At 42.0% G+C, this 15,230-nt stretch overlaps 3 protein-coding genes across 5 annotated transcripts in view; 2 read left to right on the top strand and 1 right to left on the bottom strand.

Annotated features, from left to right (window-relative positions):
* LOC310864822 (capZ-interacting protein) overlaps positions 1-11,498 on the top strand; it is a 31,945-nt gene extending 20,447 nt beyond the window's left edge. For all 3 annotated transcript variants that reach the window (XM_083773613.1, XM_083773614.1, XM_083773615.1), the window contains exons 3-6: positions 2,712-2,792; positions 3,006-3,077; positions 6,910-7,128; positions 8,853-11,498. In XM_083773613.1, the coding sequence (XP_083629739.1) occupies positions 2,712-2,792; positions 3,006-3,077; positions 6,910-7,128; positions 8,853-9,302 (822 nt within the window). In that variant the 3' untranslated portion in view covers positions 9,303-11,498. The remainder of the gene's footprint in view (positions 1-2,711; positions 2,793-3,005; positions 3,078-6,909; positions 7,129-8,852) is intronic.
* Positions 11,499-11,823: 325 nt separating this feature from the next.
* Positions 11,824-12,894, bottom strand: LOC310864127 (NADH dehydrogenase [ubiquinone] 1 alpha subcomplex subunit 10, mitochondrial-like; the record flags this gene model as incomplete). The annotated part of the gene is made up of 1 exon (XM_083772699.1): positions 11,824-12,894. The coding sequence occupies one exon, from the start codon at positions 12,892-12,894 to the stop codon at positions 11,824-11,826; it is 1,071 nt and encodes a 356-aa protein (XP_083628825.1).
* A 646-nt stretch (positions 12,895-13,540) lies between these two features.
* On the top strand, positions 13,541-14,905 carry LOC310864533 (inward rectifier potassium channel 2-like; the record flags this gene model as incomplete). Its single annotated transcript, XM_083773221.1, has 1 exon — positions 13,541-14,905. One exon carries the CDS (start codon positions 13,541-13,543, stop codon positions 14,903-14,905), a length of 1,365 nt encoding a protein of 454 aa, XP_083629347.1.
* Positions 14,906-15,230: the final 325 nt, after the last annotated feature.

Below are 15,230 nucleotides of genomic sequence, written 5' to 3' on the forward strand. Positions count from 1 at the left end.
TGTGTACACTCTGTACTCTCTGTATGTGTCCATTTGTTCCCTAACTATCAATACTTTTGTTGTGGAACCCCCTCAAGGACCGCTGGACTATAGCCACTAAAACCATAATAAATAATAAATAAAACCACTGGACTATATAGCACAGTAATGGTTTCTGACCCACACAATGGCCAGCCCACCCCCACCCCCCATGTTTGGTACTCTTGTATAGTATAATTAATAATCAAGTACATTCTACAACTACTTGAGTGCTAAAAAAACAATGCTGAAACACAAACGTTGATGTTTTGTTTTGCAGATGTCCCGGCATGGTTTGTAATGACTATTACTCGACACATTTCAATCCTACTGGATCCTAAGTTTATTTTTGTTCACTGCCCCAAATATAGAAGCTCGTTATATAAAAGATTATTGGACCCAGGGGCCCAGAGCACAGCTGGGTCTTAGCCGTCCAAATGAGGGAATAACTTAAACCAGGGCACCAAGTGAACGCAGTGCTATGTCTTCATAAAATAAGTGTTAAATACCTATATTCCGATTGCTAAAGAGTGTTTGTTCAATAATAGACAGCTCTTTATTTAACAGAAAATGCATTTTTCAGATCGGGAAGCCAATGTTATCCAATCAGGAGAGAGAACTGATAAATGTGTACTCTTCCCTGATTGGATTAAATTGGCACCCCACCTGACCCACCAACCGCTTATTGGAGATATGGCAAGACTCCTGTGTCTGAACAAACAATTTTGAGTAATGATTATATGTATCCAAGTCCATATCAGACCCGCTCGAGTGACTTTCGACCCTCAAGGTTCCATTTGCTCAGACAGAGCTAGGCAGGCATGGCAGCATTCTCTGTCAGTGGTCCTGAAGTAAATATTCCTACTTCAAGTACACTATCTAACTTGACTAAAATTAGACAAATAAGGACGGAGAGTCTGCATCAAAGTCTCAGGCGGTCGGATGAAAGGAAACAAGCAGAGAGAGGTGAACTGAAGATCCATCGATGTATTTATTTCAATTAGTACCGAGACAAAGACAGAGGGCTTCCCGCGGCCCTTGAGTTGAGCCGCGGAGCCCTAGAGCACACCTGACCAGTACGGTCAGCTGCCCCCACAAGACTAACTCAACATTGTATTTACAGACATATATATGTGGTCTACAACAGAGGTGTTCCTGGGACAGACGGTATTTTTACATACGAATGTCTTTGAGATGCAGATAGAGTGACGTATGAGACTGGCCTCTTGGTGGAAACAATAGCATATGCAAACTTCCTGTCACACCTAGTCGAGCCAAGCTATTTCATATGCACAATGGGCTAGACTTTACAGATTGCCACATTGCCTCTACAGATTGAATTCCCACAATAACTTTAACCCAGAAATGTAGTTTGATAAAGAATGATTACAGTTATAGAATTATCGAGTCCATATACGACATTTCCCCCCTTGACCATCACTAGATGATGGTCACATAAAAATATGGAACAATAATTCTATTACACCCCCCTTGACCCAATCACATGACATACTAAACATAAGAAAAAAACAACAGAAAGTTACACTTTAAAAGTTCCCAAAGATAATTCCAGGCATCATGCTGATAGTTGAATATTACCGCTTTCTTGACAACTAGGTAATCCTCAAACAATGAAAAAATGGAACATGATTTAGCACAATTAACTGACATTTAAACACACCACCCCTTTGTCTTACCCTGTGTTTTCATTTTTAAACACACAAGTTTTTACAGACATGCTTAATAATCCCGTTTTATTTTGAAATTGGTCCCGTTGACGAAAGCCTCGATTTTGATAACAGCACGCCGCAACTTCACTATTCCGTACCCCTTTAAGGCCTGGTAAATGACGAATCGACCTACGCTGCTACTGTTAACTTATCTCACCTTTACAGGCTAAATTATCTCGATATTAACAGCAAAACCTCGCACGTCGCGGCACCTAACTGCCTTTTCTTAGTTGACTAGTATTCGCACACTAAATTTCATACGAGAAAACAATAATTAGCTCTATTAATACCAAGACGAATTACGTACTGACGCGTATTGATAGGGCCACTATCGTCCGACTGACACAGCCACATACAATTGTTTCAATCGAGCTAAACATTATTTAATCATTTCCAAGACCCATAGGCTCTTTAATCAACTTTTTTAACTAATTTAAACTTCGACAAAACACATATCAACACATGCCTACATATATGTTGAATAAACTTACATTACACAAACGTTTTGAATACAGATAGATTGTTGAAACTCTTCCATCTGTTATAAATGAACTCTTTTAGTGTCGCAAAACATTGTCTCTTAACTTTGTTTAATATCTATTATTCGTTTGAGAAAAAGTCAATCTACCGTAAAAACACAGTCACTGCTCCAAGATGAAGCGATAACCCAATATCATGAAATAAATACATCGATGGATCTTCAGTTCACCTCTCTCTGCTTGTTTCCTTTCATCCGACCGCCTGAGACTTTGATGCAGACTCTCCGTCCTTATTTGTCTAATTTTAGTCAAGTTAGATAGTGTACTTGAAGTAGGAATATTTACTTCAGTCCATTTGATTGGAATGAGCTGATGGAATAGAACACTAGCAGTTGTCTCAGTCGCTAGGACCACAGTAGAGAAACACTTACAGTATGACTGCAGTTTGTGTAGAGAGACCTCACACTCATTTATACTTTTGTAGAGGCCGATTCGACGAAGACCTCCATGTTCCTTAAGGCTGAACACCCAGAAACACCCAGACAACCATGATGGGGATTCAGATGTAAGTCGTTTTCTATGTTCCCAAATACCAAGCTATTTGATTCTGACAATGGCCACTTCATTTAAATATTACAAATCTATTTTTCACTTTTGCAATTGCCTTTTCTGCTATATTGCATATCTGTTGCATCCAACCACGTAAACCACACATGCCAACCATACCTTCAACGGTCTCTTTCTTGACTTGGCTGGTTTTGTCTTGTTTATCTTGCAGAAACCTACGGTCGTCTCCCCACTTCCCTTTAAGGTTAAGATGAGAAACTCGGCCATGATTGAGATGCTACAGGTTGGTGAATGGCTTGATTTACATGTTGTTGCACACCGTTGTTGCATGGCGAAAATAGCCGCTCTACAAAATCACAACATTTCGCAGAGCATGCTGCGTTGTGAGCTTGTATGCCATTTACCCACACAACAAAGGCAAACAGGCTTCTGTTGTAAGATTGAATGCAGTGGCGTGCACAGATAGACACTAGGACAGCAATGTTATGTGCCCTTTTGATTATTACTTTTTTGTACTGTGTACACTGTACATTATGTGGTATAATGTGGACCATGGTGACATTGATCAATTCTTGATAAAAAGTTTCTAATATATTATTTAGGCCCCAAAATCTATAAATCTCACACTATAAGGCAACCGGCCAGTTCCACGCGCTGCACAAGGTGCCCTTTTTTCACTTGAGCACCTGCCCCTCTAAATGTCTGCACACCACTGATTGAATGATTATGTGTGAAGTGAACTGTAAGGAACGCGACAGGTCCTTGAGTTTGTAGTTACATTATTACATCACGTTATATTAATGAATACAATCAATGTAATGTAAAACAAAAAGCAGACAATAGAGTACATTGCATTGCACAGGGAAAACAAAAATGGAGGTACAAAACAGGTACAGATAGTCAGATACCACTTGTCATCAACTATAGCTCACTCTTTCACTGCAAGACCACTCAGACATTCATCTCCAGAGGTATGTGTAGCAACTCATAATGTAATAGCAACTCATAATGTAATAAGTTATTAAACTAATTGCCTAAGTCATTTTTGGCCTAAATCACCACCTGGTGATGCTGGCCACCTCTGGTAAAATCGCCCGAGCCCTAATGTAAAAGGCCTTCCTGTTACACCCTATTAAAACAATGGCCTATGTCAAGAGGGAGACTTAGGCCAAATTATTTTGCCTAAGTCATAATAAAATGTGACTTAGGCCATTTTAACACATCTTTCAAAATGGGAGTGAATGGGACTGAATGGGAGGGAGGTACTGTTACTATGGGACTGATAGAATGGGAGTGAATGGGAGTGAAAGGGAGGTACTGTTACTATGGGACTGATACTATGGGAGTGCATGGGACTGAATGGGAGGGAATGGGAGGTACTGTTACTATGGGACTGATATAATGGGACTGAATCGGAGTGAAAGGGAGGTACTGTTACTATGGGACTGATACTATGGGAGTGCATGGGAGTGAATTGGAGGTATTGTTACTATGAGACTGATACTATGGGAGTGAATGGGACTGAATGGGAGGGAATGTGACTGAATGGCAGGTACTGTTACTATGGGACTGACACGATAGGAGTGAATGGGACTGAATGGGAGAGAATGGGGTGTACTGTTACTATGTGACTGAATGGGAGTGAATAAAAGTGAATGGGAGTGAATGGGGGAGTGAATGGGACTGAATCGGAGTGAATGGGAGGTACTGTTACTATGGGACTGTCACTCCCATTCACTCCCATTCAGAGTGAAAGGGAGTGAATGGGAGTGAATGGTAGGTACTGTTACTATGGGACTGTCACTCCCATTCAGAGTGAAAGGGAGTGAATGGGAGTGAGGGAGTGAATGGGAGGTACTGTTACTATGGGACTGTCACTCCCATTCAGTCCCATTCAGTCCCATAGTATCAGTCCCATAGTAACAGTACCTCCCATTCAGTCCCATTCAGTCCCATTCAGTCCCAATCACTCCCATTCAGTCCCATAGTATCAGTCCCATAGTAACAGTACCTCCCATTCAGTACCATTCACTCCCATTCAGTCCCATTGTAACAGTACCTCTCATTCAGTCCCATTCACTCCCATTCACTCCAAATTCACTCCCCTTCAGTGTCAAATGTCTTTGTTCTCTGATATTATTTTAAACACTCTGTGGCTGACCCTAAACCATGGTTCATTAAAAATAATTGGAATAAAACATTTTGCCTAAGTCACTTACTGCAGAAGTAATTTGGCCTAAATAACGTTTATAATTGCCTAAGTTAAAATGGCATGTTCAGATATTGGCCTTAAGTCATTTTATCCTTACATGTTACATGATTGACATACACCTTTATTTGTATGTCAATAGTCATATTTTTTCATATTTTTAGTTTAATTAGTTTAATAAGGTGACGATATGAAAGTCTACATTTGTCAACAGAGGTAATAACAATGACAGTGTAAGACTATATGGGCCATGTGGAAGTACATTTGTCAACAGAGGTAATAACAATGACAGTGTAAGACTATATGGGCCATATGGAAGTCTACATTTGTCAACAGAGGTAATAACAATGACAGTGTAAGACTATGGGCCATATGAAAGTCTACATTTGTCAACAGAGGTAATAACAATGACAGTGTAAGACTTTTCTCACCAATATGGGCCATTATTACATTATGAACTTTTATTACATTATGAGCTGCCTATTTAAGGCAACTCATAATGTAACACGTCTTTTTTTGAAAAATCTGTTATTACGTTATGCGCTCATGATTTTATTACATTATGAGCTGATTATTACATTATGAGTTTTTATTACATTTAACTTATTACATTATGAGCCTTTTTGAGCCCTTATTACATTATGAGTTGCTATTACATTATGAGTTGCTGCAGTATGTCTTTTAAAATTTAGAGCATTGCTGCCACCCTCTGGTCAGTTAGTGTAGGTGCTTGTAGGTGTCTTGAATGAATGAGTGCTGAGAGAGAGGAGGGGCATGCGTGATGATCGCCTCTCAATCGGCTCACATTGATGAGCTAAAGAGGTTGTTCACAGGGGCCTGTTAGCCTCTAGTCTAAGCTACCACACTTCCTTTAGTTCAACACTTAACACAGTGGCCGGCCATGGGGCAGAAGGGCTGTCGCTTCTCTTTCTTCCTGTTCTCTCCGGTTCAGGTAGGGAAATAATAATCACAACAATAATGAGAATCAATCATAATGATATCCTTCATTTGTTACACACCTTTCATGGTCAAAATTGGACTTACAGTATTTAACAGGCAGCAATAGCAGACATGTAGCTGTAAGAGAAACTATATTACTGACAATGACAATTCATTCATGTTTGGAGCTAATTATGTTCTCTCTTTCAGTGCTGTCAGATTTATAACTAATAATTACTTTGGATTTGATAAAGCGCCCCTCATTGTTGTTCCATTTATGTTTAAGCACATTTTCTTCTCCTTATCAGTCGAATTTGCAAGTAGGTTTTAACATGTTTGGCCAAGTTGAGTGTTTCTCACTGTAAATGTAGTAGAACTTGCAATCTTGTGTCCCTTTTTTGGGCATGTCATTATAGGCAAAAATGTCCAAAGGTTTGTCAAAAATTGAGAAAATAGCAGATGCGATGCATTGCGACTTTGTAGATCGGCTATTTTCGCTATCTGTCATACAATTAAATACAATACTGTAGTAGGGCTTAAGTGGTTAATGGATTTGACATAGTGTAGTCTCATCTGTCCCTTGGCTTGTTACAATATTCATAACTTTTAAAGAGTAAGTGATTTTTTAATTTATGATAATTAGCTATTAGGTATTTATTACACCATATTTTACAGCAGTTATCTGGTAACATGCACTATTTACATGCAGTCAATTTAAATTGGGTCTTTAAATTGACTATGTATAGTTTGTATTATGAGTATGACTGCATCATGTTACAACCACTGTGGTGAACATTCGTCAAACACAACACATCACAAGTCTATAGAGATGTCTTGTATCTGCTATTTTTGGTAAAGAGATGTGGTATGGAGGGAAATACTATAAATACAGAGCCGTGGGGGAACCTCAGCCAACTACGGTAAGTATAATGGGTTTAACTGGTCGAACATGACTGTTTCCCTTCAGGCCAACCTTGCGCTGTCCCCCACTGCCCTGCTGCCTTCGCCCAAGAGCCCTGAAGCCAAGCTGCAGCCCCCACTACTGTCCCCCACCAACAGCAACCCCAGCCCTGCTAGCCCCCTGTCCCCAACCGCCCCGAGGCCCTCGCTGCTGTCCAGTGAAGAGGAGGAACACGTCAGCTTCGAGAGCCGTCCCGAAGGTCCTCCACTACCGAACATAAACAAGGTATGTTCGTACATACCTGGAAGCTGGAGACGAAGAAGACAATCACACACATACAGTACATCTGGTATGCCCAAAGAGTAAAGGGGATATAAGATCCCCAAAGCCCACACTAGCAGGCTGAGGAACAGTTGCAATAACTGTGCAGTAACACAACTTCACATATGCACTTTGCTTGAGTAACTTAAGCAAGGAAATAATTGATTGATGTTTTAAATGTGGGGGGGGATACTTATACATGACCATATATTTGTCAAAAGAATAAAACAGAGCTTAGTTCCAATGTCATCACAGTTACTGTAGCAGGGTCCTAGAAGAATTCTCACGTCATCCCTGGGAGGCCACACCATCTATGGAGCTGTGACATGGTAGATGGCCACATGGCCACTCCCTGGTAGCACAGCTCACGTGTCCCAGTGCTTGCTGTGTCCTGGCTTTAAGTACGTACTGTAGATGCTCAGATAAGCTGGAGGAAGCTCCTCCGATGGCAGCCCGCATGCAGCAGCAACCAGGGGGATTTGACGATGTAATCCTTTTAGCCCAGTTCTCCTTCAGAGTTCTGGGGAGGAATGTGTGCAGGGTTCTTCACACTCCCTCTTTTGTTTATTAGAATATGAATATAGCTTCTAAAACTTTACATTGATATTGATTTATAATTTTCTGTTACTATGGCATTCTCAGATATTAAAGTAATACACCGAGGCAGAACATTCAAAGAAAAGTAATTTCCAGTTCAGCATTTTATTCATTAGTCGACCTATGTGATCAACTGCTGAGTCAAATTCCTTACATATGTAAATGTACTACGACCAAAATATAAAAAAGGATGTCTTCCACCTACCCACAAGAAGCATTTCTGCCTTCCGTTGTGCCATCTATCCATTGCTATTTTTCAAATTCATGCACCTTATGTATATTGGATTTGTATATTACAGTTGATGTGCCTTCCTATTATTTTCCTTGTTCTGTGTTCCTTTCTTCTCTATTCTCTTTATTTTAAAGATGGGCTTAGATTACAGGTCTTTTATGATATCAAAATCTGGCAGCATCACACAGACACACTCCTGGATCATCTTAGAGATGAAGCAACCAGGGACCCTCACAACATGAACATGTATACAATTGTGTTGCAGATTCAACGTTTTCATAGATTTCATAGATAGCTGGATTCACGTTGCTGTGTATTTTAATTTTCATATAGTTAACCTTTAAAGCCTCAATATTTAGTCAACTTGACCGTTGGTTCCGCACATGGTCTGCTATTTTCCCCGCTACACCGATCTACAGTACAAGCATCTCGAGGCGTTGTGAGCTTGTAGATCTGAGTCTTGAGTAAATGTACTTTACACCACTGCTGTAAAAAATGTAAAACATTTCTCATTCAGTTCATGTCCGTCTCTTTGTAGACTGCCTCTCTCTTGCTTACAGGAGATTTATATTCATTACAATGTGTTCTGAGGTCAGCATTACATTTCATTGGTTCTCCCGTAACACACCACACACCGTGCCATTCCACTCAGACAGTAAGTAGGGAGATAAATATCAAACCTGTTTAACAAAATGATGGGGACTGACTGACTGTGAGTGAGCAAATCAGGAGGCTTAAGATTGGATATAGAGGATAATCTTGCCCGTCTGCGGTAGGGTATAGGGAATGTTTTTACACCTGCAATTGTGTGATATGACAATACATTTGATTCATATTTTCATGTTGTCCCTCCTCGCAGAGTCGCGCTCGGCTGTCCTTCAAGAGGCGCCCACCCACGAGGCAGCACCGGAGGTCCTGCGGCGACGGGGACAACCTGTCCCCCGGTGATCCGCCCAGCCCGAAGGCAAACGGGGACGAGGAGAACGTCTTCGACAGCCCTGGGGGGGAGGGAGAACCGGAGCAAGGAGGACGGCGGGACGACCCTAAACCCCAGGACACTCTGAAAGAGCCAGAGGGGAGAGGAGGGGGCGAGGAGAAGGACCGTACTAAGGCAGAGTACAAGGTAGACCCGGTGTCGGAGAGCGCCACCGGGGAAGGCAGAGCTTCTCCAGACGGTCAGACATCGTCAGGACCACAGGAGGCAGCAGCGGACCAGACCTTAGAGGTCCTGCCAGAGGAACAGCAGCAGAAGGAGCGACCTCAGTGTGAGGGAAACGAGACCGCCTGTGAACCTCCGAGACATTACTGAGAGGAAGAAAACATTGCTATATTATACGAAATCCTCATAAGTTATTTGATGTCTTCGCGAAAAGAAAAGTCCATCAGAGATACTCGGATCCGCTTGAAAAGATCGATTTCAGGACTTTGAGTTGAATTTGTGTTGCCTCTATCTCCCTCTCCCGATGATCTTAACCTTAAGTTCTATTTTATACGATCCAAGAATGGCTCAACTACGATCTACAAGCTACACAACGTGCCAGATGGGTTGCGATGATGTGACGTGTCGTGAACTTGTAGATTGGCTATTTTTTGGAAATCTTTGAATATATATATTTTTAAATATTTTGAGAATTTTTGCCTATAATGACACAATAAAAAGCAAGGCTTTTGCACACCTACAGACGACAGGTGTGTAGGAGAGGGTAAGGTGCCCGACAATGAAAAAGAACAGCCGCACAATGTCTTCAAATGCAGTGAAAAAACGTTATTAGGGAAACAGCAATGTTTCGGCCTATGCAGCCTTCATCAGGCTATCTTGGCCTATAATGACACAAAATCGGGATGCCAGGTTGAAGGTGGTTATTAAGGATCACGGTTAAAAATCAGGTCCAATAACACTGGAGACAGATGGAGAGACTTACATTTATGTCCGATCAAAACAACTCTGGTCACACAGCAGCTGTTTCTACAGCTCTTTTCAACTAAAGAACTAAAGCAAACCGTGTTGTGCCGTGAAACGTAGTTCACAGGTTCTGGGATTTGTTTCCATATGCTACGGTTCTGTTTCAGATAAGGTTCTCAGAACTTTGAGTCCTGCTCAGGAGGTGGTACAGTAGCCTACTTTCTTCCAGGAAATAAAACGTCTGGGTTTCCGAGGGTAGTACAGTACTAACTCTGAAGATCTCTACCAGAATTTAATTTGCTTTCCTAAAATAGCAAAATCTTCTACAAGCTCATGTCATGAGCTTGTAGAACTAAGGGGTGGAGCTCAAAACCAGAGCCCATTACATACTCATTAACACATTTATTTTGTCTCTGTATCAATTAGCTTTGGGCTTGTCGAGCCTGTTATTGAGCCCATGACGTCATGTCTAAACATGAAAGACAAAAGGCGATCAAGAAATAAATCCAATCATCCACGTTGGGCGTTGGCATAACCATGTCGGTCTAAAATTCTATTGATACCTGCAAATCTTCATTTCATTTTACATGGTGGTCAGCCACAAACTCTGTCACAATTTAAGTAACTTCTATGTTGTTTTTAGTAACTGGCCAATAAAATACCAGTTCTGTTCAGAATTTGTCACCTTTGTCTTTCCACAAAAGAATAGAAAAAGCTCAATAGTGGGCTCAATAAAAGCCTGGCTCGAACTAAATGATCTGTTCTAATGGAGGAAGAGAAGTCTGCAGAGTGCAGAAACAGACTTTTTTTTCTCTCTCTTCTCTTTCTTTTCTTGATAAACAGTTTTTCAATGTTTTTCAGATCTGCATCAAATCAGTCATTGTTGAAAATGCACTTCCATGTCAAAAGCCATTTAGCCATTTAGATTTTATTCTGAGATTGCTTGATTATGTTATGCTGGGTTGCAGCCAGAACAATATGGAAAAGGGAAAAATAATCATTGCTACACATGACTACATAAAGACTGACAAGCATATTGCCCTCACTGGAAACCTTAGTTGAATGTCCAAAAATGTTACTTTTCAGGAAATGGAAGAAAGGACCCGTGTTCCAATGGAGTTATTATTTAGTCATACAATAAGCTCTTGTTAATACTTTTCCTTGGGTCAATATTTATAAAATCTAAAGACAGAACGTTTATATTTTATTATTATTTAAATAGCAAAAATAGAGAAGTACAAGCTAACAACGAGTCTTGTGACTCGTGAGGTTGTAGATCCGCTATTTTTGCTACTTTTGTGTGACACTGTAGTTTGACAAAGTAGGGCATTCGTTCACAAAAAAAAAAAAAAAAAACGTTTAAATTTGGAGATACAAGGTTTCTACCCGGCGGCAACAATATTAAAATGCGTCATACCGAATCGTCATACCAAATCACTCCTGTTGCCTAAATACATGTATTGTACAGTGTTCAGCCATGCTCCGGTCGATTTCGGGAAGTTTGTGTTAGCTCTGCTTGATTCTTTTACCAACAATAACAGTAACGATACTACTACAATATACCACACAGCCCTGATCATCTTAAATAATGTACATAAATGGAAAATAAATAAAGACTTGAGTTAATGTATACGTGAAATTGTTGTTTATGTACATATTATGTACGTTTTTGGCTAATGTCATCAATGTAGAATTTGATTAATTTGATTTGATGTAGGACCCAGGGATCTAACTGGTAACCTTCCAGCTTACAGATGGGTCACTTCATTTACTGCAGTGGTTCTCAAACCTTTTCATTTCAAGGACCTCCATGACTCTGAGAGTGTACACATGGGATCAATTTGTAACCCCCTCAAGGTAAGGAATCCTGAGGGTCGCTGGACCCCACTTTGAGAATCACTGATTCACAGTCATCATACCTACACCTTCATTTCAGCCAGATGTATTTGTCCCCTACGTCAGCATTGTAGCCCAGTGCGTACTTCTTTCCAGGAAGCGATCTATAGGCGTAGTAGGTTTGGTCGAATTCATGAGCCCCTATGGTGTTTTCTGGCAGGAACTTTGGTATGCAGACGAGGCTCAACACCTTCCGCTTGTCTTCCACCAGAATTCTCATGTGGTGGTAAGTGACATCATCCTGCTCTAGCCAAGGTCCTTTGTCAAACTTCAGATATTCTATGTCTTCTGCCACCTTGTCAATGTCTTGTGCTTGTGTTGTATCATAAGCCAGCACTTCTGCATTTTCACCGATTGTGGGCAGGAATGATGTCTTGTAGGCGTCCTCTATGCTCATGAGATATGATAGAGGCACATTCTGAAGATATGCCTTTCCACTTTGTTGCAACTTCTTTTGCACTTCTTCAGCTGGCACGTCCACATAGATAACCGCATGCGGGGGCAGGAACTCACAGATGCTGATGCCTTTGATTTCATTGTAGTGTTCCACACATTGCCTCCTGATGTAACCCTGTTTGTACATGGCCTCCAGGAAGACAACGTCGCTGAAGGGAGACCGCTCCAAGATTACTCCTTGGCCTGTGGTGAGTAAATGTTCGACAGCATTGGAGTACTGAAGCAGTCTCATGGTGTACATCCAGAGCTGCAGCCTGTAGGAGTTTCCATCAGCGGCCTTGGGGTCTGTGTAGAACTTCTCCAAACTGCACATCCCGTTGAACCTGACAGGGAGGGGATCTTTATCTCCATTCATCTTGTCCAAGTAGAACGTATCAGCCTCGGGCATGTAGAGCATGCCCAGCTTGTCTGCCAGCTTTTGAGCCAGTGCCCCTTTCCCAGAGGCCAGGTTGCCATCAACAGAGATGATTTTACTGAACTCATTGAATCTTGGTGTTGTCCTCTCACCCAGGGCATAGGCCCACCAGCCATACCGCAGACTTCTTTCTGAGCTTGTGTGGATACCAGCCGTCCGTAGTGTTGCTGTCCCCGCTTTGAACGTGGCTGCTTTGGATGGGACGATCAGCCGGACCAGACTCAAGGCCATGTTGTTTACTGTCTACCAAACACAGCAAGCATAACCCAAATCAAACCCTGTACATAGGGTGAACTTACATCTGATGACATCTGATGAACTGATGTCACAATATTGACACAGTGATGTCATGTTGATGTGACGTCATACTGTCTTCCAAATATGGAGTTATTTGTCTCTCCATTGACTTCAGGAATTACCTTAAAGTTCTGAAAAAATAAAATATTTCAAAGTAGGAAACAATGTGAAGAATATTCTGAGAGGTACTTCATTGGTCTAATAATAAGACATGCGGTGGTTTGCGAGATTAGACACGGACACAGTCACAGCATTGGATTTTCTTTTACTATGATACCATAGCAATCATGACAGCAATCATGACATCATCAAAATACTAGTGTTGGGGATAATATATCAATAAATGTGTTAGAACTGAAAACTACTGTAAGTAAAGATTGAGCACTGATCGGTGCTGAAGGTAAAGGATAAAAGGTAAAGAGCTGCCTCTCCCAACAGCATTCCCGTTTGGGTGTTTACCCTACTGTTTCAAATCTACCAACATATTTTCAAGAAACCTTTCCAAAGCATACACCGCCGTCCCAGACAAAAGGCGACGGGAAGTGTGTGAGCAAATCACTTTAGCGAGGAGTGCGGAATGATGCTTCCCACAACGGCCATTCCAAACGGCAAAAGCACCGTCAATTTGCTGCACACACGACACCAGCCTCCAAGTAGATTTGTGAAGAAGGCTGGTAACTGTAATGTGCAGTTTGTCAACGTCATTGAAAAGGGCCAGCGTTATCTGGCTGACATTTTCACCACATGTTTGGACCTTAGCTGGAGATGGTTGCTTATCATTTTCTGCCTAGTCTTTGTCCTGTCATGGTTGTTCTTTGCTTATGTTTTCTGGCTGCTGGCAATCTTCCATGGGGACTTAGAAAGTGATGCCCACATTTGTGTTGTCAACGTTAAAAGTTTCACTGCTGCCTTCCTCTTCTCCCTAGAGACTCAGACGGCGATTGGCTACGGCTACAGGTACATGACAGATGAGTGCCCAGTCGCTGTCTTCATTGTTGTCTCCCAAAGCTTAATTGGCTTCATTATTGAAGCGTTCTTCATCGGCGCTGTCATGGCAAAGATAGCCAAGCCTAAGAAGAGGAATGAAACTTTGGTTTTCAGTCACAATGCTACGGTGGCTATGAGGGACAACAAACTGTGCCTCATGTGGCGTGTGGGCAACCTCAGGAGGAGTCAACTGGTTGAGGCACATGTGCAGGCGAAACTTTTGAGATCCCGCACCACGGCTGAGGGGGAGTACATCCCCCTTTACCAGACGGACATAGATGTGGGCTTTGACAGAGGACTTGACCGCATCCTTCTGGTCTTTCCAATTATAATTGTCCATGAGATTGAGAAGGACAGCCCCTTCTATGACATGAGCATGCAGGAGTTGAAGACGTCCAAGATTGAAATAGTGGTCATCCTGGAGGGCATGGTGGAGGCCACTGGCATGACCACGCAGTGCCGGAGCTCCTACCTGGCCAGTGAGATCCTCTGGGGTCACCGGTTCGAGCCCATACTCTTCGAGGAGAAGAACTATTACAGGGTGGACTACTCTCACTTTCATAAGACGTACGAAGTTCCGGGCACCCCACTGTGCAGTGCCAGGGACATTGCAGAGAAAAGATATGTCATGCCAAGCTCCTACTCCTTCAGCTATGAGAACGAGGATAGGACAGGAAAAAGTGCCCATTTTGTGAGGCGGGTGAAGAAGCATTTATTTGGCAAATCAAAGAGCATAGACATCCTCACTATTCAATCTTCATCTACTCAAGCCCAGTGTGAACCGTTGTCCGAAGATCCATTGACCTTCACCTCCTTGGAGGAAATGAACCAGACCTTCATCAAGGAGAAGAATGAGCTGATTGAAAGGCCCCTCTTGCAAGAAGACAAGTTTAAAGACACAGAGAAAGAGAAGGGGGCCATAAATATCATAGAACTCCTGAGGTTGGAGGAAGTGTAGGAAATAGAGGAGAAAAGGAAGGCACTGTTAAGGAAGAGCACAGGGAGGAGACAAACTAATGGGAGAGGGAGGAAGAAGAGAATACAAACTAATTGAGAAAAAGCGTCTTTGTTTACTTTTCTCTCTGCCAAGCAGAAGAATGAAGACATGAAGAACAAGGTCACGTAGGGCTCATGTATGGCACTTGTACTTTGTACTTGACCATTTTTTCCTGGAGCCCTTGTACACACGTGGGGCAGCAGTGGCTCAGGAGGTAGAGTGGCCGCTTGGGAAACGCTCCCCCAGAGTTAGTGCTCCTGATGTAGTCTCGTCACGTGTAGCCAAG

This window comes from Protomyctophum parallelum (assembly GCF_964188405.1).
Source record: "Protomyctophum parallelum genome assembly, chromosome: 9".
NCBI lineage: Eukaryota > Metazoa > Chordata > Actinopteri > Myctophiformes > Myctophidae > Protomyctophum > Protomyctophum parallelum.